Here is a 21,583-nt window from a genome sequence, read left to right on the forward strand (position 1 = left end):
CATGTTTGATCTGCACACTAGTGAAATTTTGTCACAGTTTCATTACTAATATTTATTGAGAGATATAATACCAGACAGGGAAGGCTTGTGAACGAAGCTGGGTTGACAAACCGATGCTATGGAATCCCATGTTGTTGCTAAGCAGTTGCTATGTTATCCCAGGTGGTTGCTAAGGTGCTGCATGGCAATTGGTATGGTATCTTAAGTGGTCGTAAAGGCGTTGCTTGGTCATTGCTATGTTATCCCAGGTGGTTGCTAAGGTGTTGAGCTTTTGTTATGATATCCCAGATGGTTGCTAAGGTACTGGATAGCCATTGCTATGCAATCCCAAGTGGTTGCTAAGGTGCTGCATGGCCATTGCTTTGCTGTATCCCAGGTGGTCATTAAGGTGTTGTTAAGCCTTTGCTATGTTATGCCAGGTGATTACTAAGGGGTTGCTAGGCCATTGCTAAAGTATCCTAGGTGGTTGCTAAGTTGTTGCCAGGTCATTGCTATGGTATCACAGATGATTCCTAAGGTGTTAGCCTGTTGCTATGCTATCCCATGTGGTTGCTAAGATGTTGCATGGCCATTGCTGTTATTTCCGTGGTGGTTATTAAGGTGTTGTTAAGCCTTTGCTATGTTATCACAAGTGGTTGCTAAGGTGCTGCTTGGCCATTGCTATGGTAACCTAGGTGGTTGTAAAGGTGCTGCTTGGTCATAGTTTTGTTATCGCAGGTGGTTACCAAGGTGTTGTTAAACTGTCGCTATGTTATGCCATGTGATTGCTAAAGGGCAGCTAAGCCATTGGTAAGGTATTCCAGGTGGTTGCTAAGGTGATGGTAGTCATTGCTAGTATTCCAATAGTTGCTAAGGTGTTGCCAGATCATTGTATTAGTACCCCATGTGGTTGTAAGGTGTTGCTACGCTGATGCTAATGTGTGTGTATGGCTACTTGAGTGCTAGTATGTATGTGAGTCTGAGTAGAATAATAAAATGAAGTACAGTAACTTGGCTTTGTCAAGTCAACTTAATAACACATATGAAGTGAAGGGTCAAAAATGAACTCTCTTTCTTTCCTTAAGCCACTTAACCTCTTGCCATATAGTCAACATCACTGGCACACTGCAAAAGATCTTACAAAAATATCAAAAGCCCACTGCTTTTGGTGCATCATGTCCCCTGTGACACCCCACCAAGATGGTGACTAGCACTTCGGTCACATCCCATGACCTGGAGTGACCCCCTCCTCCATTTATCCACAATCCATTTTGTTATGTAAGGTTTGTGTGCTGCCATACTCAAACCAAAGATGGTCAACAGTTTAATCTCATGAATACAGGACAGTCCTGCTAATTCTGGACAGAAATGCAGTCTTTTCTTCAGGAGGCCTGAGACCTGCAAGCTTTGATGTGATACATTTGAATGTACACAGTTTTCCCTCTTACCCCAAATGGAACTGACCAGCCAGGACATGTCTGATGTTTCTAGACTCTCTTAACGAAGCTAGAACAGATCAGACATCCACGTGGCTCAGACAAAAAATTCACTAAAGGATGGCAGTCGTTTTTAGATCATGTGCATAGAGCTCGACATTCCTTCTGTCGGAATTTTCTTTCTCTTTTTCCTCTGTTTTTGCTCCAGTGCTGCCAGTACACACACCTTTTAATTTTTATTATTACTATTATTATTATTTAAATGTATTTCATTCTTTATTTGTATTTTTTACTATTACCATTAGCCCTGCGATGGACTGGCGATCTGTCCAGGGCGTATCCTGCCTTTCGCCCACTGACAGCTGGGATAGGCTCCAGCACCCCCCGCGACCCAGAAGGAGAAAAGGCTTAGAAGATGTGTGTGTGTGTGTGTGTGTGTGTTACCATCATGCATTACTATTATTATTATTTCCTGCTCCACATTACTCTGTACCTTACTGTACGTGTCAGTAATTTTTCTTCTCAACTATTAAGTAAATCCTTAAGTATGTGTGTTTATTTAGAGACACGGTAGAGACATGGAGGTCTTTAAAAACTCCAGGAGCACTGCTGTGTCTGATCCACTCACACCAGTGCAACACACACTAACACACCATCATCACCGCATCAGTGTTACTGCTGGTAAAAGCAATGGGCCTCATTCTCGAATATCTTCCTAGGTTTGTTCTTTAATGTGTTCTCGAGAAAGGTCCTATAAAAGGTTTACGTCAGGTTCATGATGTAACCCTGTTGCTGGCCATAACGCTTATCGCTCATCGCCTGTGTGCATTTCTGAACTCCAACTGACCGTTGGTCGCTCATCGCCTGTGTGCATTTCTGAACTCCAACTGACCGTTGGTCGCTCATCGCCTGTGTGCATTTCTGCACTCCAACTGACCGTTGGTTGCCATGGGTTCACCGACGCCAAGCACAAATCAGATGTGTTCTTGCTATAATGGAAATTCCCGGTAAGAAATCGCTTATTTTTATTTAATCCCTGTGTCTGTTCAGTCAGTTTGTGAGGAAAACAGTATTCAGTCTTTGTGATTACTGTTCAATATTCCATCTCTAGTAGGAACAATTATCTAGGAACCCAAAGAGTGCACTGTTTCGTAGTGGCGGAGATAAAAGCACGAGTTATGCTGCTCACTGCTGAATTCCTATGGGTAGTCGCCACATCACTTCACTTATTTGCATGAAGTTAAACTCTGCTCAACTTTGTCGTATCGCCAACTCTGCCCACTTCGCGCCGCCACCTGTCACCAAAAATTGGCAGCGCTCATTGAAAATGAATGACCTCTGTCCGCTGTGTCGCATAGCGTCGCTGCCAGTGTAAACACAGGGTCCTCACCTTTGTGCTCTTGAGTGTGTTCAGATTCTGTTCTTACCAAGAAATCTCAAATAAGACAACTCTGAACATCGGAATCTTTGTCAGAACTGCGTAAGTGGGGTTAAGAAGAAATTTCTTCATAAGAACGGTTGGTGAATAAGCCCCAAAACTCTCAAGCAAGGGGTAAATTGAGCAGGATACGCGGATCGGGTAGCAACAAGGCCAAACTACTGAATGGAGTAGGCCACTGAAGGGGTGACAGGATAGAAGAAGCAATGCATTCAGCAAATGAGTGTTTCCAAAAAGAACCTTGGAATACGGTGAAAACCAGCATTCAAAAGCATAAATAAGCAAGAAAGGTACCATCTTTGTGGGCTCCTCTCTCATGAAGGTCCTTGGAATATGCCAGTATCCCCCACCCCTTTAGACCCTTAGCTCCAGCGCAAAGGTACACAAGCAAATTTAAGACACCAAACATGTCCAAGTGCATTTGAGTTAAAGGGTAAAAATTGTGAAACAACATTAAGCGACCTGAAGAGAAAGGGATGGAAACTTCGTGAGAAATAAACAATGGTTGCCTGACAGGGACAGCTGGACATTGACCTTCACAAAGGGAAGTGAGTAACAATCTGACACAGATGCACAGATTTCTCAAGTACCCTGAATGACAGTGTGTCACACCACTACACTGTGAAGAGGAAAATGCCCCCCTTTCTACATGTGCCCTCTTAACACTTAAAAGGCATCACTACTAGAGTGGCTATAAGGCCATTTTGACTGTTTTGAATTTAAATTGAATTTTAATTTTCATTTAGCACTGTGATGGACTGGCGACCTGTTCAGGGTGTATCCTGCCTTCCGCCTGATGACTGCTGGGACAGGCTCCAGCACCCCCCGCGACCCTGAGGGAGAAGCGGCTTAGAAAATGGATGGATGGATTATCATTTATTAATTGTTAACGTACACGATATGGCCAAATGTTTGTGGACATCCTTCTTAATCACTGAGGTTGTGTGTTCGAGCCGCATCCATTGGTGACAGATGTACACTCCCCGGCCACTATATTAGGTGCACCTTGCTAGTAAAAGGTTGGACCCCCTTTTGCCTTCAGAACTGCCTTAATTCTTGCAGCAAACTTTCAACAAGGTGTTGGAAACCTTCCTCAGAGATTTTGGTTGTTTTCCTGTTGCCTTTCTATCATCTGGAACCGACCGGTCTGCCCATTCTCCTCTGACCTCTCACATCAACAAGGCATTTTCGTCCACACAACTGACCGGTCACTGGATATTTCTGTCCAAGAGAAAACAATTGGGCTCGCTCTCTCTGGGAGGGTAGGATGGCCCCCCTTCTCCCCCCATCACTCAACGCGGTGCTAGTCCTCTGAGTGCGTTCAGCTGTCTTGCGACGTTGCATGAGCAGCAGTTCGAAAGGAGGAAGCCTGTGCTAGCGTTGGTAGCCTCATGTGATTGGGGGAGTCCTAACTAGAATTGGAAATGACTCAGTTAGGGAGAAAACCGGGTAAAAAATGTAAAGAAAAAAACAAGAAAAAAAAACACCTAATAAAGTACCTAGTAAATTGGCCAGTGAGTGTATATATATATATATATATATATATATATATATATGATGAAAAGCCTCTTAGCCATGCAATAATTTGTTAATAATTATATAATTTCTACTTATGCAATAACAAACCCTGTCATCTGAAGTATTTAACATTTACTTAGTGCCCTATAAATAATGAAACCTCTGTAAATACTTTCCATAAAAGTATTATATTTAAGTGTAATACTTAATGCAATGTATGCTTATCAATATATAATGATGTTTATGACGGGATTCCAATTAATAATCATTACTATGATATGTTGTGGAAAAGCAAATGTGATGTATTATATATCTTGCTATTGATTATGTACTTACTAATTACATTTAAATAGTACAGCAAAACAGCAGCAGTGACTCTGGACGTCTGAAGGCGAACGACTCTCACGTTAAGGACGTTACGTTTCCGTCGTGAGACTAAAATAAAGGACGTTTCTAAAGGTCCCACTAACTCAGTCAGTAGGACAGAGGTGACTGTTTTCCTACAAGTGTGTTTGACAACAGAGAGAGAGAGAGAGAGAGAGAGAGAGAGAGAGAGAGAGAGAGAGTAGAAGATGGATAGAAGGAAAGATACAGAGATAAAGTATGGAAAAAGACAAAGAGGACATGAAGTGTGGGAGAGAGAGAGAGAGAAGAGAGAGAGAGAGAGAGAGAAGAGAGAGAGAGAGAGGAAGAGAGACAGAGACAGACAGACAGAGAGGGAAATAATGATAGAGTAGAGAAGAAAGAGGGGGACAGAAATGAGCGTAGACACGATGTCAGTTAAAGAACTGTTTACACCACTTCCCCACAACAAAGCTGGTGTTATTAACACACACACACACACACACACACACACACCGAGTCCTGCATGGGTGTGTGTGTGTTTGGATTTTTTCAGGACAATATATATTGTATATATAGATGCATAATGAGTATTACATATAAATAGAGGGGGGAGGGGCGCAACGGCACTGTGCTGCCACTGCTGGAGAGCAGTAGCGCCACCGGCCCACTGGGGGAGCAGGTGGGCGGGTTGACCCGAGTTTCTGCAGTTGAATGGGAAGGCAAGTTGAGAGAGTCTGAACTGGTGGCGTCCCGCAGGTTGTTGTTCTCAGTTATTTTTCACACAGAGCATGGGAAATATATGCCTGTAAGTATGAGTGCATTCTAAGTTCATGTAGAGTGATGTAATGTAGTTTGTAGTCTTGTTTATGTTATTACGCAGTCGCGCTCATCAATGCTAATCGCGTTAGCTTGTCTATGGGAAAACCCATTATATGTTAGCATCGAGCAAGCGGGATGCATACTACCTATTGTTTATCTTTTATGGGGGCTATGCCAGCTGCAGTTTAAGACAGTGGAGCTTTAATTTAGATCGTGAAATATATATATTATGTGACTATATGCGTGTTGTACTATGTTCTTTCTTATGTTTGTAGTTTTACAGTGCCTTCATTAGAGAGTCAAATAAACCCTACTACGATGGTGGAAAACTTTTGCCTCTTATTTTGAAGAACTGTTATCTATCTGCATAACTGGACATCCAAGTACAGCGAGGGCAGAATAGGCACAATGCCCCCCCCCTGTAGTTGGCGCCTATGACCTCATCCTTTTGTTTAGCCCTCTGTGTTCCATGAACTCGCCTGTGCATCAAATTCCCTATGTCTGTATGTGTTTGTGTATCTTTGTGATGATCCAGTTCTAACAGTTTCCTAAAACTGTAGAGTCGCCCTTTTATTCCATCTCATCACGAGATCATCTGTGACTCACAGCCAGAGTTATGAGCCTATGAAGAGGGGCTGAGATACACGTCATCTGTGCGGAACTGCTGGATTAGTGTGTCCGTCCACATTCTGTGTGAAACTGACCAATGGACACTCGAGAAATCACGAAGGACTGATCGTCACTCCGGACACCCTTCATTCTTCATTCAGTCCACATCGGAGACGCGTGTGAAACGGCCTGCGGAGAGTTTACAGCTGCTGCAGCGCTTTTGGAAAGTAGCGATGAAGATAACGGAGCATTTTGATATGAAACATATGAGGATCATGCTCTAGGAAGAGACTTTAAAGGGTGACCTCAGACCCCAGAGGGTTAATGTATATAACTTTACGTCTAATATGTGAAAGTTAAAATGAAACACGTTCCACATTTTAGAGAAGGTTCGGTCACTTTGACTTTGACTCCAGAAAGATGTTTTTGGCTTTAATGGAAGTTTCACTGCCTCTGGGTGGAGATTTAACAGGACAAGGTCACTAATAGTTAACAAAAGCACTTGGAGAGGTCACTGCTAATGAAACTCTGAGGTCATAACTTAGCACATGGAAACACACACACACACACACACACACACACACACACACACACAGCAGGTGGGAGATTAGGAATGTGTCCGAACTACTGTGTCAGGTGACAAGGTTTAGAGGGTGCGCACTCATAGAGAGAGAGAGAGAGAGAGAGAGAGAGAGAGAGAGAGAGAGAGAGAGAGAGAGAGAGAGTGTCACATGTATCAGCTCTCAGGGGAGAGTAATAAACTCTACAGGAGACACAAACACATCATTCAGCACATAAGCTGCATAGCCTAACACTGGCCACTTTATTAGAAACACCCACCTTATACCTCCACTAACTGACCACTTTATCAGAAACACTCATGCTGTGCTTACACTCATTGGCCACTTTATTAGAAACACCAAGATTGTGCTGCCACTAACTGGCCACTTTATTGAAAACACCCACATTGTGTTTCCACTAACTGGCCACTTTATTAGAAACACCCACATTGTGCTTTCACTAACTGGGCACTTTATTGGAAACACCCACATTGTGCTTCCACTCACTGGCCACTTTATTAGAAACACCCACCTTGTGCTTCCACTCACTTTTTTTTTTTATTGTTGTGCTAAGCAAATTCATTATTACCACTTACAATTACGCCTATCGTAATTATTATAATCATAATTAACAGTTAACTAAGTTATTTAAGTTGACCGCAATTATTTTCTGTAGTTGTTAGCTCTCACAATTATTTGTTTACGTCACTACAAAGCAGAACACAGAAGTCAATGAGGAATGTTTGTTTATTTGATGCTTTTCAATACCGCCTGTAGAGGGCGCCAGTGAGTAATGTCTGTTTACTAGAGCTCCAGTTGTTTCTGTGGTCAGAGCTACTAGTGCTGCCAGCTAGGAAGCAAGACTGCTAACCCACCCGTTTGACCACTTCAGTCTTTTACATTTATCTAGCTACTTGAACAAAAAACAATAAACTTTTAATCACGATTATTTACATAGAAATGATTCGTGAGCTAAATCATTTTTTCACACCAGAGTGCACAGCTGGCAGATTTCTGGAGTTTATCTGATGTGCTAAGTCTACCACGACCAGCCACCTGGACCACACCCCCGATCGTGAATAACTATGGCCGCAGAGGTCACAAACTGCAGGTTAAAAGTCCGCTCAAATGTTCTTAATTCCTCTGAAAGCTATCAGGCAGCGCAAGCTGTCCTGTCCACGCCTAAGAAGCTGAAAAAGGAAAACAATTAACATTATTCTGTTGCCAAATGCCGACCACAGAGCTGAGCATGCTGAGAGCATCTGAGGCTTCATAGGCCTGTCATCAGTCTGACCTAACAGGTAGCAGAAGTAGCAGTATAAATTAGTAGTATTAGCAGTGCATTTGCAGCAATTGCAGAGTTGTAGACGTAGTAGTAGTGGTTTACTTACTAGTTATTGTAATAGCAGCAGCAGAAGTAGCAGTACTTGTTGCAGAAAGAGCAGTAGTAGTAGCAATAGTTGTAATATTAGTAAAAGTACTAGTACCAGTAGTTGCTGTAGTACTTGTTGTAGCAGTAGTAGTTGTAGTAGGGGTACTAGGAGCAGCAGTAGGAGTAGTAGTAGTTGTAGTAGCAGTGGTAGTACCAGTACTTGCCATATTAGTAGCAATAACTGTAGCAGCAGTAGAAGTAGGAGGAACAGTAGTAGTAGTCCCAGCAGTCGTAGCTGTAGTAGTAGCAGCAGATGTATTTCTAGTGGAAGTAGTAGTAGAGGTAGGAGCAGCAGTAGTACTGTAGTAGTATCAGTTTTATCAGCAGTAGCAAAAGCAGTAGTTGCATTAGCAGTTGTAGTAAGAGTAGCAGTAGTACTGTAGTAGTAACAGTTCTAGCAGTAGTAGCAAATGTCGTAGCACTAGTAGTAGCAATGGTGGTTGTGGTAGTAATAGTTCTAGCGGTTCTAGCAGCAGAAGTACTTGTAGCAAGAGTGGAAGGAGTTATAGTAGCAGTATTACTGTAGCAGCAGCACTTTTAGCAGTAGTAGGAAACGTTGTAGCACTATTAGCAGCAGTGGCGGCTGGAGTTGTAACAATTTTAGCAGTTGTAGCAGCAGTAGTACTTGTAGGAGCAGTAGAGGTAGGAGTAGTAGTAGCAGTAGAAGTAGTTGCAGCAGCAGTAGCAGTGGTAGTAAAGGTTACAGCACTAGTAGCAGCAGTGGCGGCTGTAGTAGTAACAGTTCTAGTAGTTGTAGCAGCAGTAGTACTTGTAGTAGCAGTAGTGGTAGGAGAAGTAGTAGTAGAAGCAGCAGTAGGAGGAAATGAATTCTGTGACCTGAGCTGTACCTTTGCGGCACACTGCCACATTCAGCACTCCATCATCCAGGCACTTCTTGTCAAGGCAGAAGCCTTTGTTCTCCGGATTGTTCTCTCCGCTGGCCAGTACATCGCGTGGAGGGGTGTACCGGTACGCCGGGATACCTTTCACCTCCACCTCCTTCTCAAACAGCATGTAGATCGACCTGTAGACAGAGGAGGACAAGTATAAGTCATCGCCTTCTGAAGTACTGGATTACACAACTGTCCAGGAAGAGTAAGTCTTGAATGTTGGTTCAGTTCGCTATTACTTTCAGTGCACTTACATTAAGTTTGTGCCAGAGCTTAACAATCAAAAGACATGAAAAGTGAACAAATGCAACATCAAGAATGAAAAAAAAAAACTGGTACGGGTACTTTTTTTAATCTGTTTCTGTTTGCAGACGATTGCCCAGAGAAAGCGTAAATGTGTTGCAACAGTTTGGGCGAAAGACTAAGAATAAAATAAGGATGTAACACTTATACGAGTCACGTTCCTGCTATTTCCACATTTTCTTGAGAACCCACAAAGATTTTACCACCAATTTTCACAAAAAATAACTTCAGAATTACTTTTGCAAGCTGCATTTCCAATAGATACTTTAAATCATAAACATTTAGTCAACAATAAAAACACTTTCATAATAATAATGCAATAATTAATACTAATACTTAAACATCAAATTTACCCAGTTTCCTTCCTCGTCCCAAATGTTGGGCATTTTAAGTCTGCTTCTTAAGTTTTAGCACTGGAGCTGCAAGCTACTGTTATGAAAAAAAATGCCCAGCATGATAATCAAGTCCAGTCAAGACTTATTCCTCCATGATATCTTGGTAGATACAGCCAAGTTCGGTCTCCTATTGGTCAGGCCTTCAGGAACTGAACAGAAGGCCTAATGTATCAGATAGACTAACATAACTAGGAACATTAGAATAATCCTAGAGGTGCTTTTTTCCTTATTTTTGATGGAGTTTTGAAAGGCGTAGCCCAAATTGAAGGCCTAGCTCTAATAGCCAACGGGTCACTCTTGGTCCCTGACCACTTCTGCAGGTGGCCTGAGTGAATGGACACACTGGACCCCATTCAGTCCACCACTCCAGCAATACATAACAAGGAAACAAGATGAACTGGGTGTGTTAAACAGCATAAACACTCAGCCTCCACCACCTGAATCTGACAATCATACAATTGGCCAGTGTCTAATTCAATCCTATAGTCCATGCACTGCCCAGAGAGAGGTTGTTTAAGACTAGGGGACTCTATTGCATATAAACCTCAGGCAACTAAATGGAACGTCAATTGTTTCCTATATTAATGCTTTATTCACAAAGAACTGAGAGGACAAACCCCAACAGGGTCATTACTGTGGCCTAAACACAGAGGACCATGGTGAATGAGTTTACAGGAACAAAGGATTATATTGAGTCTCAGCCAGACAGTCTTTTAGGAAACAATCTAACACTGTATGTGTCAAGAATGGCTTCACTCCGATTTTCCTGCTACCTCGTTATCATTTCAGCAATGTTAGGCCATATTCTGTTCAGTTCTGTTGACATGCTTATGATATATGATGATGATGAATATGCTTATTTTTCAAAATCTTGCAGATTTCATGTAACTAATTCCAAATGTCCGGCCTACAAAACAGTAAGATCCAATAAAAAAAATACTAAAAACATTTTATTAGTCCCAAATTTTTAGATCTTCATATTGTCGCTCCAAAATAAATGGTCTACTTTTAACAAAATTAACAAACATCTTTAGGAGTAATGGTTATGTAAGGCATTCTGCTCATCAGAGTAGTAAATAATCATTTACTACACTCAGTCCAAATGTCCACTGAATACTGGGCATCTCGAAATTTGTGTACATACAAAATTTCTGCTATCGAAACAAAACCTTACATCTTCAAAATGGTAACTTTACGGGAGAAGCTAAAAATTTGCTTTCATTTTAATATAAGTCAATGGAACCAGACTTCTTCCCAAGTCATTGTGGGCCATTTGTTTGGTTCATTCATCATAAAATTTACAGACAACGTAAAGGACAGGCATTTTCAAATTCTGAAAAATGATAAAAATGGACTTTTTTTTAGATGGAGATGTTTTGTTCCAACGGTAGCAAAATATCTTCTTCACCTTTCACAAGAGGGACCCTCTGGAAGTTCATACATATAAAAGCATTTCTGGATCATTTAGAAAGAACGTCACATTTGGTCCTTGAGGTGGCGAACATCCATCTCGCCAGCTGCCATGTTCGTTTTTGTTCATGATGAGGTAAATAAAGAAAACCTTCAAATAAATGACCAATCATAAGAAAGAAGGAGGACTGTCGAAACAATCAAAGTGAGTGAGATGATGTACCTGCTTCTACTGAGCTAGAATACCTAGGAAAAAATGTTCAGTAAAGTGGACGTTCGGAATGAGGGTGCTATACCATGATATACACTGAACCGTTGGAAACTGTAATTATATGGTGATGAGCGATAGGGGAGAGGTCAGCCTCCACACCCAGACAGAGGCCAGCCAATAATGCTGTCTTGGACTCCCAGAAACAGGTGGTTGTGTCCTCACCAGGGATCACTTGACGATAGAACCGGTGTGTCACTTGGGAGCCCTAAAACAATGTTGACAGGCCCAATAGGGAGCCAAAATTGGTTCCTCCATGGCATCACTCCTAAGAACCCTTTTTGGCACCTGTATATTCTGAAAGCATGTTGTGTTGTTGGTAAACAAACTCTGTATTTGTAGTAGATCCCCAGGAATAGGGTGGGTCCTGAAGTCTGTACAAGGGTCCCAGGCATCCCATGGGCAAACGCTATCATGTTCAAACGACGTTTTCTCTTTTTTCCCTTTCTCCTGTGTTTGTTTGTTTTCCTTCCACTGATTGGGATCATGAGAAAATTGATTTTCCAGAGAGGAAAATCAAGGGTCCAGCCAAGTATTGGATGAGGTAAAGCCTGAACAAGATGTCCAGCTGTTCCCTTTTTCCTGTCCTACAAATCAGGGAAAAAGTCAGAAGGAAAAGAACATGATAACTCCAAACAACACAGCTCACTACACACACTACACACTACACACTGACCCCCCCCCAACAAATTAGGTGACAGTGTCTGGAAACATTTGCTGTAAGAAGTCCAAGCCATGTGAGATCGACCGTCATGCCTCAGCAGACGAGATTCTTTCCGCACCAAACAAAGATGGGATGAGGTGTGTTTTTAGGTCAAGGGTTACTCTGAAAATAACCCCTCTATCATCCAAACTATCGGGGGCTGAGGACAGTCAGGCCACTGGGGGAAAGGTCACACACACCAAGAGTCGCAGAAAGTGAGAGATATAATGTCATACACTCGTACACTATCGTTCAAAAGCTCAAAACCTCTGACAATATGTCCTAATGCAATTCCAAAGAAGTTGGGAGAGTATGTGAAATGTCAATTAAAAATAAATAAAATAAATAAATCAATGATTTTTAAATTCTGGGACAGCAGTATGTTTAAGGAGCATTAGTAAATTGGGACAGGAGCATGTTTACCACTGTGTTGAATTGCCTACTTAACAAACAATTAGGAAGTGAAGATACAAACTGATCTCGGTTTTTTTGCCAATCTTCAGTTATAAAAACCTTAAGCTGTGCAAACAGACAAGGTATTGTGGTATTTTGCAGTTCATAACGTCTAGCACCCTGATTATGCAGTGAAGCTATTGTAACACATGCAGGATGTTTGGTTGTTGTCAAGTTGAAATAAGCATGGACGTCCCTGAAAAAGATGGCGTCTAGAAGGCAGCATTTGTTACTTCAAAATGTATATATGTCCTTTTGCAACAATGTGCAAGTTACCCACTATTACACCCTCACACCATGACAGGTGGTGGCAACAATCTAGATGGTCTTCTTCCTCTGGCCCAGAGAACACAACGTCCATTATTTACATCAACAATCTGGAAAAACTCCTCAGACCACAATACACTGAACATCAGTTAATTTAAGTTCTCAGCTCGAGCCCAGAGAAGTCGGCAGCATTTCTAGATGTTGACGAAATAACTTTCACTGTGCAAAGGACTTTCTAAACTTTGTGGAAGGAGATTGTTGACAATGTTTTGTTAAAGTATTCCCGAGCCCATGCAGTGATATCTGTTGTCTATCTAATGAAGCATGTGACCTTTGAGGAGACAAAGGTCAGTGAGAATCAGCTGTGGTTTGTTTTTGGCCTTGCTTTTTATTACGCATAGAGATTTTTCCAGATTCCTTGGATCTTTTGATAATTTTATGCATTGCAGAGGATTAAATACTTCTCCTCCTTTTATTTATGTATGTTTTTATGGTATTGCCTCAGTCATTTTAGAACTCTTATATGGTTCCGTTTATCATCCTAGATTTATTAAAGCGTATAAAACTTTTTAAAAATGTCTTTAATTTCCAGGAAACATTCATTTTCAGACTCGTTAAGGTACTTTCATTCAAAAGCAACACATACTAAATTATACAGCTGCCTCAACATCTAAACATAACTTTTTCAGTATTTACTGTTTCCACCCTTTGCCTTCATTACAAAGTCCTTTTATTTTTCAGGAACTAACAAGTAATGGTGCTAATGGCTTAATCATCACACCTTGATTTGCTTAGCTAAACACAGAAGCCTGAAGCCCAAATGTTTTTCACACAATGTTTTTTTTATAGATAACGGTGTCAAAGCACTCCATCCAAATAAACCTAAATACTATTACAAATGTAACTGAACACTAGGTAATCTGTGAACTCATCTAGATCAGTATAATGCGCTAAAAACTTCAGCCTGTTCTTATTTCATTCTCAGAACATGCTGTCCATGCATGTTACTCCTCTATTACACTGGAGATTACAAGACCTATTGTCCGATTTCATGGTATTTCATAAAGCGAGTGAGAGAGGTTGAGTTCTCAGGGATAAATGTGCTGACTGTGTTCCAGCACACAAGAGCAAAAACTCCCACACTGATAAAAAAATACTCAAATTTTTCTTGATTCACAAGTGCACATCACATCTGTATTACATCAACACAAGCAGGCCTTATGGCCTTGTGATAACGATGGTCAATGAAACACTTTCTATAGTGCACTAATCTATCACGTATGTATATATAAGTATGTATGTATATATAAATTATTGCATACATACAATCAAACAAATATTATATATAATATATATTACACATATACACACACACACACACACACACACACACATATATATATATATATATATATATATATATATATATATATATATATATATATATATGTGTGTGTGTGTGTGTGTGTGTAGATTGCTTTTGTGGGGAAAAATTAATAAAAACAAAAAAAATCCCATAAATAAATTTGATTAATTTCTATATTTCCCCACAAAAGCAATCTTTACAAATATATATGCATGATCTGTTTGATTTTATGTAAGCAATAATTTATTCCTTCTTCATTCTTCAATAATTGTAACTGATTTATACCTGATGTTTCACATTACGATCACAATCACCGCCACCTTAATTACTTGTACTTAAGAATGTACTGGTGTACATACTGTAAATTTCTCTATATTGTCTTAAATTATTAGTAAAGTGTTTATTTTTACATAAATGGCTGCAACTGTAACAACTGCAATTTCCCCCTAGGATCAATAAAGGAATCTGAATCTGAATCTGGATTGACTAAAATATTATATTTTTTGTATTTTCTATGCATTTTATATCAGAATTTTATTCATCTATGCTTTCTTATGCTGAATTTATTGTGTATTTCTTTCTCTATATGACTTTCCCTACAAAAAGCAATATTTAAAAACACGTTATAATTTATATAGCCTTATTGTATTTGCTTAATAACATGATTTATTTGCTCGTTTATTCATATTTTTGCATTTGTTTTTTCTGTATTTCTATTTAGAATAGAATTTTCAGCTCTTATTATCTTTATAAACTTATATTATTTGTTTGTAAAAATATCTCTATTTGTTTTCACTTATTCAGGACTTTCTGTATTTATTTATATGTTTCCTGAGTTTTTCTGTGTATTATTTCAGAATGTATTCATCTGTTGTTGTTTATTTACTAATTTGAGTGTTTTCTTGCCCATGTGCCTCGCCTTACACTAAGCAAACCTACCTTATTAATGTTTTCATAACTAGGTGATTATGGGCTCCATTCACAGGAAGGTGAGTTATGTTTGCTGCTGTAAGACGATAAGAACATTTAGTCATTCCAGCTTTTGGGGCGCCACGCAAAATTGATCCCACTGCGGCAATTAAGATACCCAAGTCAACAAAAATGAAGGAAGTGCGGGATAGAGGGAGCCAGCACGGCCTTGTTTTCCAAAAACAAACTCTGACAGCACTGCAGAAAGGAGGTGAAAAGTCACACACTGTGCCAGTGTGACCGTCTCCTGCACCAGATATCAACTACTGCAAAGCATTACTTTATCTGGCTTCTGTATAAACTACTGTCCTAATTTACTGTGGTGGGTTTCCGACAGATAAGAGTAATTCATTATTAATAATAATCAAATTACTCTTTTCATACATCAAGCAATGGAGTAAATTAAAGGCATTTTTTCACTGCACAATCAAGAAGAGCTGAAATATTCAAAGGAACTGGAGGAGAAGTCACACTATTACATGTATTTCATCTACATATCTGCATATATTTCAATGTAGTGACACACACACTATATCAGTATTTACCACCACACCAATATGAGTTTGTTGGATGTCCTGTTCCAAATCCATGGGCATTAATATACTGTAGAGTATATTAATACTCTCCACCCCTCCTTTCCGGCTACAACAACCTCCACTCTTCTGGGAAGATTTCCACAGGATTTTGGAAGGTGTATGTGGGAATTTGCGTCCATTCAGTCTAAAAAGCATTCGGGAGGTCAAACACTGATGTTGGATGAGAGGGTCTGGCTCACAAACAACGTTCCAGTTCATCCCAAAGGCGTTCAGTGGGGTTGAGGCCAGGGCTCTGTGCAGACCACAGTTCCTCCACACCAAACTCATCAAATCATGTCTTTATGGAGCTTAATGGAGGAGTTCAGTCATGCTGGAACAGGAAAGGCTCTTCTGACACAAAGCTGGAAGCAGGTAACTGTGTAAATGTCTTTGTGCTGTAGCATCAACACCACTCTTCACTGGAACTAGGAGGCCTGAAAAACAGGCCCAGCTCATTGTCCCTCCTCCACCAAACTTTACTATTAGTACTATGTATTCTGGTGGGTAATGTTCTACTGGCATCCACCAAACCCAGATTCATCGTCAGACTGACAGATAAAGAAGCTGATTCATCATCACAGAGAACACGTTTCCACCCCTCCAGAGTGCAGTGGTAGCGCTTTACACCACTCCAGCTGACGCTTGGCATTGCACATGTGCTGATGTTGCTTAGAGGGACAATTTGGAACTCAGTAGTGAGTGATGCAACAGTCAGCAGCCCTGCTCTTTGAGTTTGTGTGGTGTGCTGCTTCGTGGGTGATCTGTTGTTGCATGTGAGCAACGTTCCTTTCAAAATAATGTCACTTACAGTTGTCTAGGGCAGAACTAGCAGGACAGAAATGTCAGAAACTGACTTGTGGCAGAGGTGGCAACCTATGACAGAGCCACGTTTAAAGTCACTGAGCTCTTCAGTGTGACTCTACTGCTAGTGTGTGTCTATGGATACCGCATGAATATGTGCTTAATTTTATACAACAGCAATGGATGTGGCTGAAACATCTGAAGCCAACAAATACTTTTAGTCAAATAATGTATGTGGATTTATAGCATACATTTAAAAATGAAAAAAGAGTTAAATAGTTAAAAACTATTTAATTGGGGGTTTTTTTTGGTAATTTGAGGATCAGGAGGTTTTTTTCCTCTATGGTATCTAGGTACATATATCTAAGCAAGCTCTCTCATTGGTTAGGACATCAGGAGCTGAACTGAAGGCCTTACACTTCAGATTAATTACCTACACTACATTTCCAAAAGTATTTGATCGCCTGCCTTCACACAGATATGAATCTGAGGAACATCCCATTCTTAATCCATAGGGTCTAATATGATGGTGGCCCACCCTTTGCAGATACAATAGCTTTAAATCTTCTGGAAAGGTTTTCCACAAGGGTTAGGAGCGTGTTTATGGGAATTTTTGACCATTCTTCCAGAAATGCATTTGTGAGGTCAGACACTGATGTTGGACAAGGCCTGGCTCACAGTCTCCGCTCTAATTCATCCCAAAGGTGTTCCGTTGGGTTGAGGTCAGGACTCTTCCACGCCAAACTGGCTCATGCATGTCTTTATGGACCTTGCTTTGTGCAGTCATGTTGGAAGAGGAAGGGGCCGTCCCCAAAGTGTTCCCACAAAGTTGGGAGCATTAAATTGTCCAAAATATCTTGGTGCTGAAGCATTAAGAGTTCCTTTCACTGGAACTAAGGAGCCGAGCCCAACTCCTGAAAAACAACCCCACACCATAATCCCCCCTCCACCAAACTTTACACATGGCACAATGCAGTCAGACAAGTACAGTTCTCCTGGCAACTGCCAAACCCAGAGTGGTCCATCTGATTTCCAGATGGAGAAGCGTGATTCATCACTCCAGAGAAAACATCTCCACCGCTCTAGGGTCCAGTGGTGGCGCTTTACGCCACTGCATTCCACGCTTCGCATTGTGCTTGGTGATGTAAGGCTTGGATGCAGCTGCTTGGCCATGGAAACCCAGTCCATGAAGCTCTCTACGCTATTCTTGAGCTGATCTGAAGGCCACATGAAGCAAGGAGGTCTGTAGCGATTGACTCTGCAGAAATTTGGCAACCTCTGCAAACTATGCACATTTGTGAGGCCTAGGTGCTTGGCATTATTCACCTGTGGCCATGGAAGTGATTGGAACAGCTGAATTCAATGATTTGGATGGGTGAGAGAATACTTTTGGAAATATAGTGTAGTTAGGAACTAACAGAGGAATCAACCAATCATGTTTTGATTTACAACGGATGAGACCAAGTTAGCGAGAAAAACAATCACTCTAGGCCTGCAGGAAGTCCTAGATGCATCACTGACTGTTTATATGTAGACTACGCTGTAGTGTAATAAGCATGTTTCAGTTACTTGTTAGGAACGGGAATAAGTGTAAAACTACTACATCCAATGTCAAATATGTATTAATATATGTTACATGCTTCAAATAAAACAGCAGGATCTTTTTTACAAACTCCAAATGTCAGTGCACAACATATTGGAAATCCCATAGCAGTGCTACCAGACATTAGCATTGTCGTGAGGGTTTTTTGTCTTTTTTGATACTTTCTGTTTTGATATTAACTGCCCACACTGAAGGCCTAGCTCTAACACTCAAGGTTCACCACTGGTAGGTAGAACTAGCCATCAAAAAAAGCTTCAATCCCCACAAAATTTCCACACAAACAAAGCACATCTAACCCGACTATGAAGCTGCAATAGAAACGGCAATGAATGAAGCATTTAAAAAAAGGAATCTTTTGTTTTTCTAGTGGACAAAATAACCAAAATAATGGTATAATATATGATGTGATGCAACACATGCTCAACTCAGCAGTGAAGCCAACAACATACAATTCACTGCAGGATTCAGGGTGGCTGGAACTTTGTTGAAACTTGGGGGCTGATGTTCCGAGAATAAGACAGCAAAGCTGTGGGCATGGACTGGCCTGGCATTGGCCAAGCAAAGTTTACCTGCACAGGTCTGCAGTGAAGACGTCCAGACGCTCCTCTTTGGTCAGGAACGGGTGGAAGGCACTGCCGTCCGTGCCGTTAATCATGTTGCTCTGATTGGTGCCCCAAAATGTCATCAGCCTGCAAGGCAAAATGAAATTTGTTTCAGGCAATTTGTTCACTGTCCAAAAACATTAGTGAACCAACATGTGTCTTCTGAGTTTAAATATGTAGATGAATCTTCTTAGAGCCTGTTTTTACATTATACTAGTACTTATATGTATTTTAAAAAATACATTTTAGACCAAAACTTTATCTCAAAACTGCCCTCATAACCATTTCATGTAGTAACATTCTGCGATGGAGCTTTTAGAGGTGGACGTCTGGTTCCTATCACCACCACTGTGAACAGTTCTGACTCGGTTTCAGTAAAACTTCCTTTCAATGTTGATACTGACACTAACTGCTAACTTGCTGCTGAGCTCTTGAACGTTTCTTTCTCACTCAGCATATTGATTTTCCAATAGACATGTTTGACTTGCTCTGTTCCACTGGTTTCAAAGATCCTTCTGCTAGTAGTTCTGTCAGTTTTATGGATTATAGATGCAGTAGACCTCCTGAAGAACACCACCTCCTGTTCGTTTGATCCTTATCTGTTTTCCGACTCTCTTCAGGCCTCAAACCCTTCAGAGCTTTTCTTTTCTTTAACCTCCCACATCATCTACTCCTGGTTCCTCTGATCAGGTTCAGTCCTCTTCTTGTCAGTTTGGCTCTTTTTACAATCTCTCTCTCTGTGCTATTTCTCCTCAGGTCCGTCTCTGTTTCTCTTAAATTCACCGCAGTAACACCCATGTTTATGAAACCTGGTCTAGACACTTCCTCGCTCTCTCTAAGTATAGGCCTTTCTTAAGAAATTAGGTTTTCCTCAATCTGGCTTTCGCATTTCACACAGCCCTGAGCGCTTACCGCTCTCTTATGCTGGGTTTACACTAGTTCATTTCTACACGATTTTCACCCTGACTTGCCCCTTGCAACAAATTTCCACAATCTGAAGTGATTCTCCAGGTCGGGAACAATCAGAAGCAACTGATGGGCTCACATGATCTGTAGTGTGAGAGGAGAAACGAGTGAATCTTTTGCCCCTTAGACCTTTAACCATCGAACTCTGGAGTGAACAGAGACCCTCCGATATTATCAAAAATGGTTATATTCACGACTCAAAACGTTCACCAGTCCTGCAGTGTGAGACGGTCACAGATTATCTCAGTGAGTGATACAAACAACAGCCAGTCAGAGAGCTGGAAGAGCGGAGACAGGCCAAGAGATGCAACGCCTGAAGCTTCATGCAATGTTGATCCAGTCATCAGGTCACTGTCTTTACAGGTCCGCTCTGTTTGTGTCATGCGATCTGAGGAGATCTGGAAGTTTGAGTTCTTATCCGTAGCCCAAACTCATTATGTGTGTTATTCTCTCACTTTGCTTTGTCGTCTAGTCTGAGCGCCTCACGACAAAAAGACAAGGAATTCTGTGACAAACTCATGTTAAGTTAGTGATGCTGTCCGTTTTAGAAATCTTTTAAGATAGTAAAAGTCCTGTAGCGACTTAAACATCGGCAACAATGTTCTCTCTGCTGATGCTGGTTTTCCATCCTTCTTCAGCATGAGGTCCCGACCTTTATGGGTATCACTTTGCCTTTCATTTCTTTCAGTTCTGTCCTACTAACATGAAATGGTTTATCTCTACAGGCAAACAAACGTCATCTATCGCACCTGTAATTCAGGGGGGTGCCCCAGGGTTCTGTCCTCGGCCCACTCCTATTCTACACTAGACTCTCTATATTTAGATAATTTGTAATAATGGTCTCATGTTTCACTTCTATGACACAAAGATTTACATTGCTTCCTCCAGGGTTTCATCCCAGTTACTGAATGCAAGCATCACAGATTGAAAGCACTGGATGCTTGACGATTTCTTGATATTTAATACAGATATAACTCAAGTCCTGTTAGTGGGCCTAACAATGCGGGCTTCCAGGTTCTCCAACATCCAACAATAATAATTTTGGTGTGCCTGTTTGTTAGGTCAGTTAGATCAGCTGAATTTCTTAAAATATGGGAGTCACTTTCATGTAATTACATTTGAGGCTCACATTAAGTTCACCAAAACTGCATTTCAGTTTCTTGTTCGGTTTGGCTTCAGTAATTCAACTGAATCTGATCATCTGCACATATCACTTTCTCCTATATCTGGCTACCATCCTCCTCTCTGAATTCAGAAACCCCTGATCTAGCCCCTCACCGCTCTGTCCATAGATATCTGGACGTTGTCAATGTTATTGTTATTTTAGCTGACTACTAAACCATATGTAGTTCAATTAAAAAAGGAATATGAGCTCAAAGTGCTTTGAGGATGTTTACATCCAAACTGGGTGGCTGGTGTGGGAATTTCTACCTTTTTTTTCCAAACCCCCCCCCCCCCCCCCCCCCCCCCCCCCAAATTTAGGGTATCTGGCTTTAGTTTGTCAGAATCAAACATGTTCTGTGTCAAACAGAGCTGTTATCATACTAGCTAAGGTAATACTAACCAGCTCCTTTTTCCTAGTAAGCAGCACAGTTGCTTCAATCAATCAAATTAAAAAATAATTAGGTGACCATGTAAGCAAGCTGAACTTTTTGATTACTTTTGATTTTGAAATAACACAGAAAAGCAATGCAAATGTTTCTACATCACGTATGCTCGTTTTAGGCCCCCCACCACCATAACCCCCGACCATCCACCCAGTAACACTCCATGTTGTGATGCTATCTGGAGAAGGTTTGAAGATATGAAACAAGTGGATACCACCCAACCTCAAACAAAAAGGCCCGTGTTTACTTTTCATGGGAAAATTCTTAGT

General features: G+C 40.9%; 1 protein-coding gene across 2 annotated transcripts in view; it reads right to left on the bottom strand.

Moving 5' to 3' along the window:
* Positions 1-21,583, bottom strand: part of scarb2b (scavenger receptor class B, member 2b) — an 83,901-nt gene that overhangs the window by 11,978 nt on the left and 50,340 nt on the right. For both annotated transcript variants that reach the window (XM_017686797.2, XM_017686796.2), the window contains exons 6-7: positions 18,709-18,828; positions 8,985-9,160 (exon numbers count right to left, since the gene is read on the bottom strand). In XM_017686797.2, the coding sequence (XP_017542286.1) occupies positions 8,985-9,160; positions 18,709-18,828 (296 nt within the window). The remainder of the gene's footprint in view (positions 1-8,984; positions 9,161-18,708; positions 18,829-21,583) is intronic.

Source organism: Pygocentrus nattereri, chromosome 16 (assembly GCF_015220715.1).
Source record: "Pygocentrus nattereri isolate fPygNat1 chromosome 16, fPygNat1.pri, whole genome shotgun sequence".
NCBI classification, from domain to species: domain Eukaryota; kingdom Metazoa; phylum Chordata; class Actinopteri; order Characiformes; family Serrasalmidae; genus Pygocentrus; species Pygocentrus nattereri.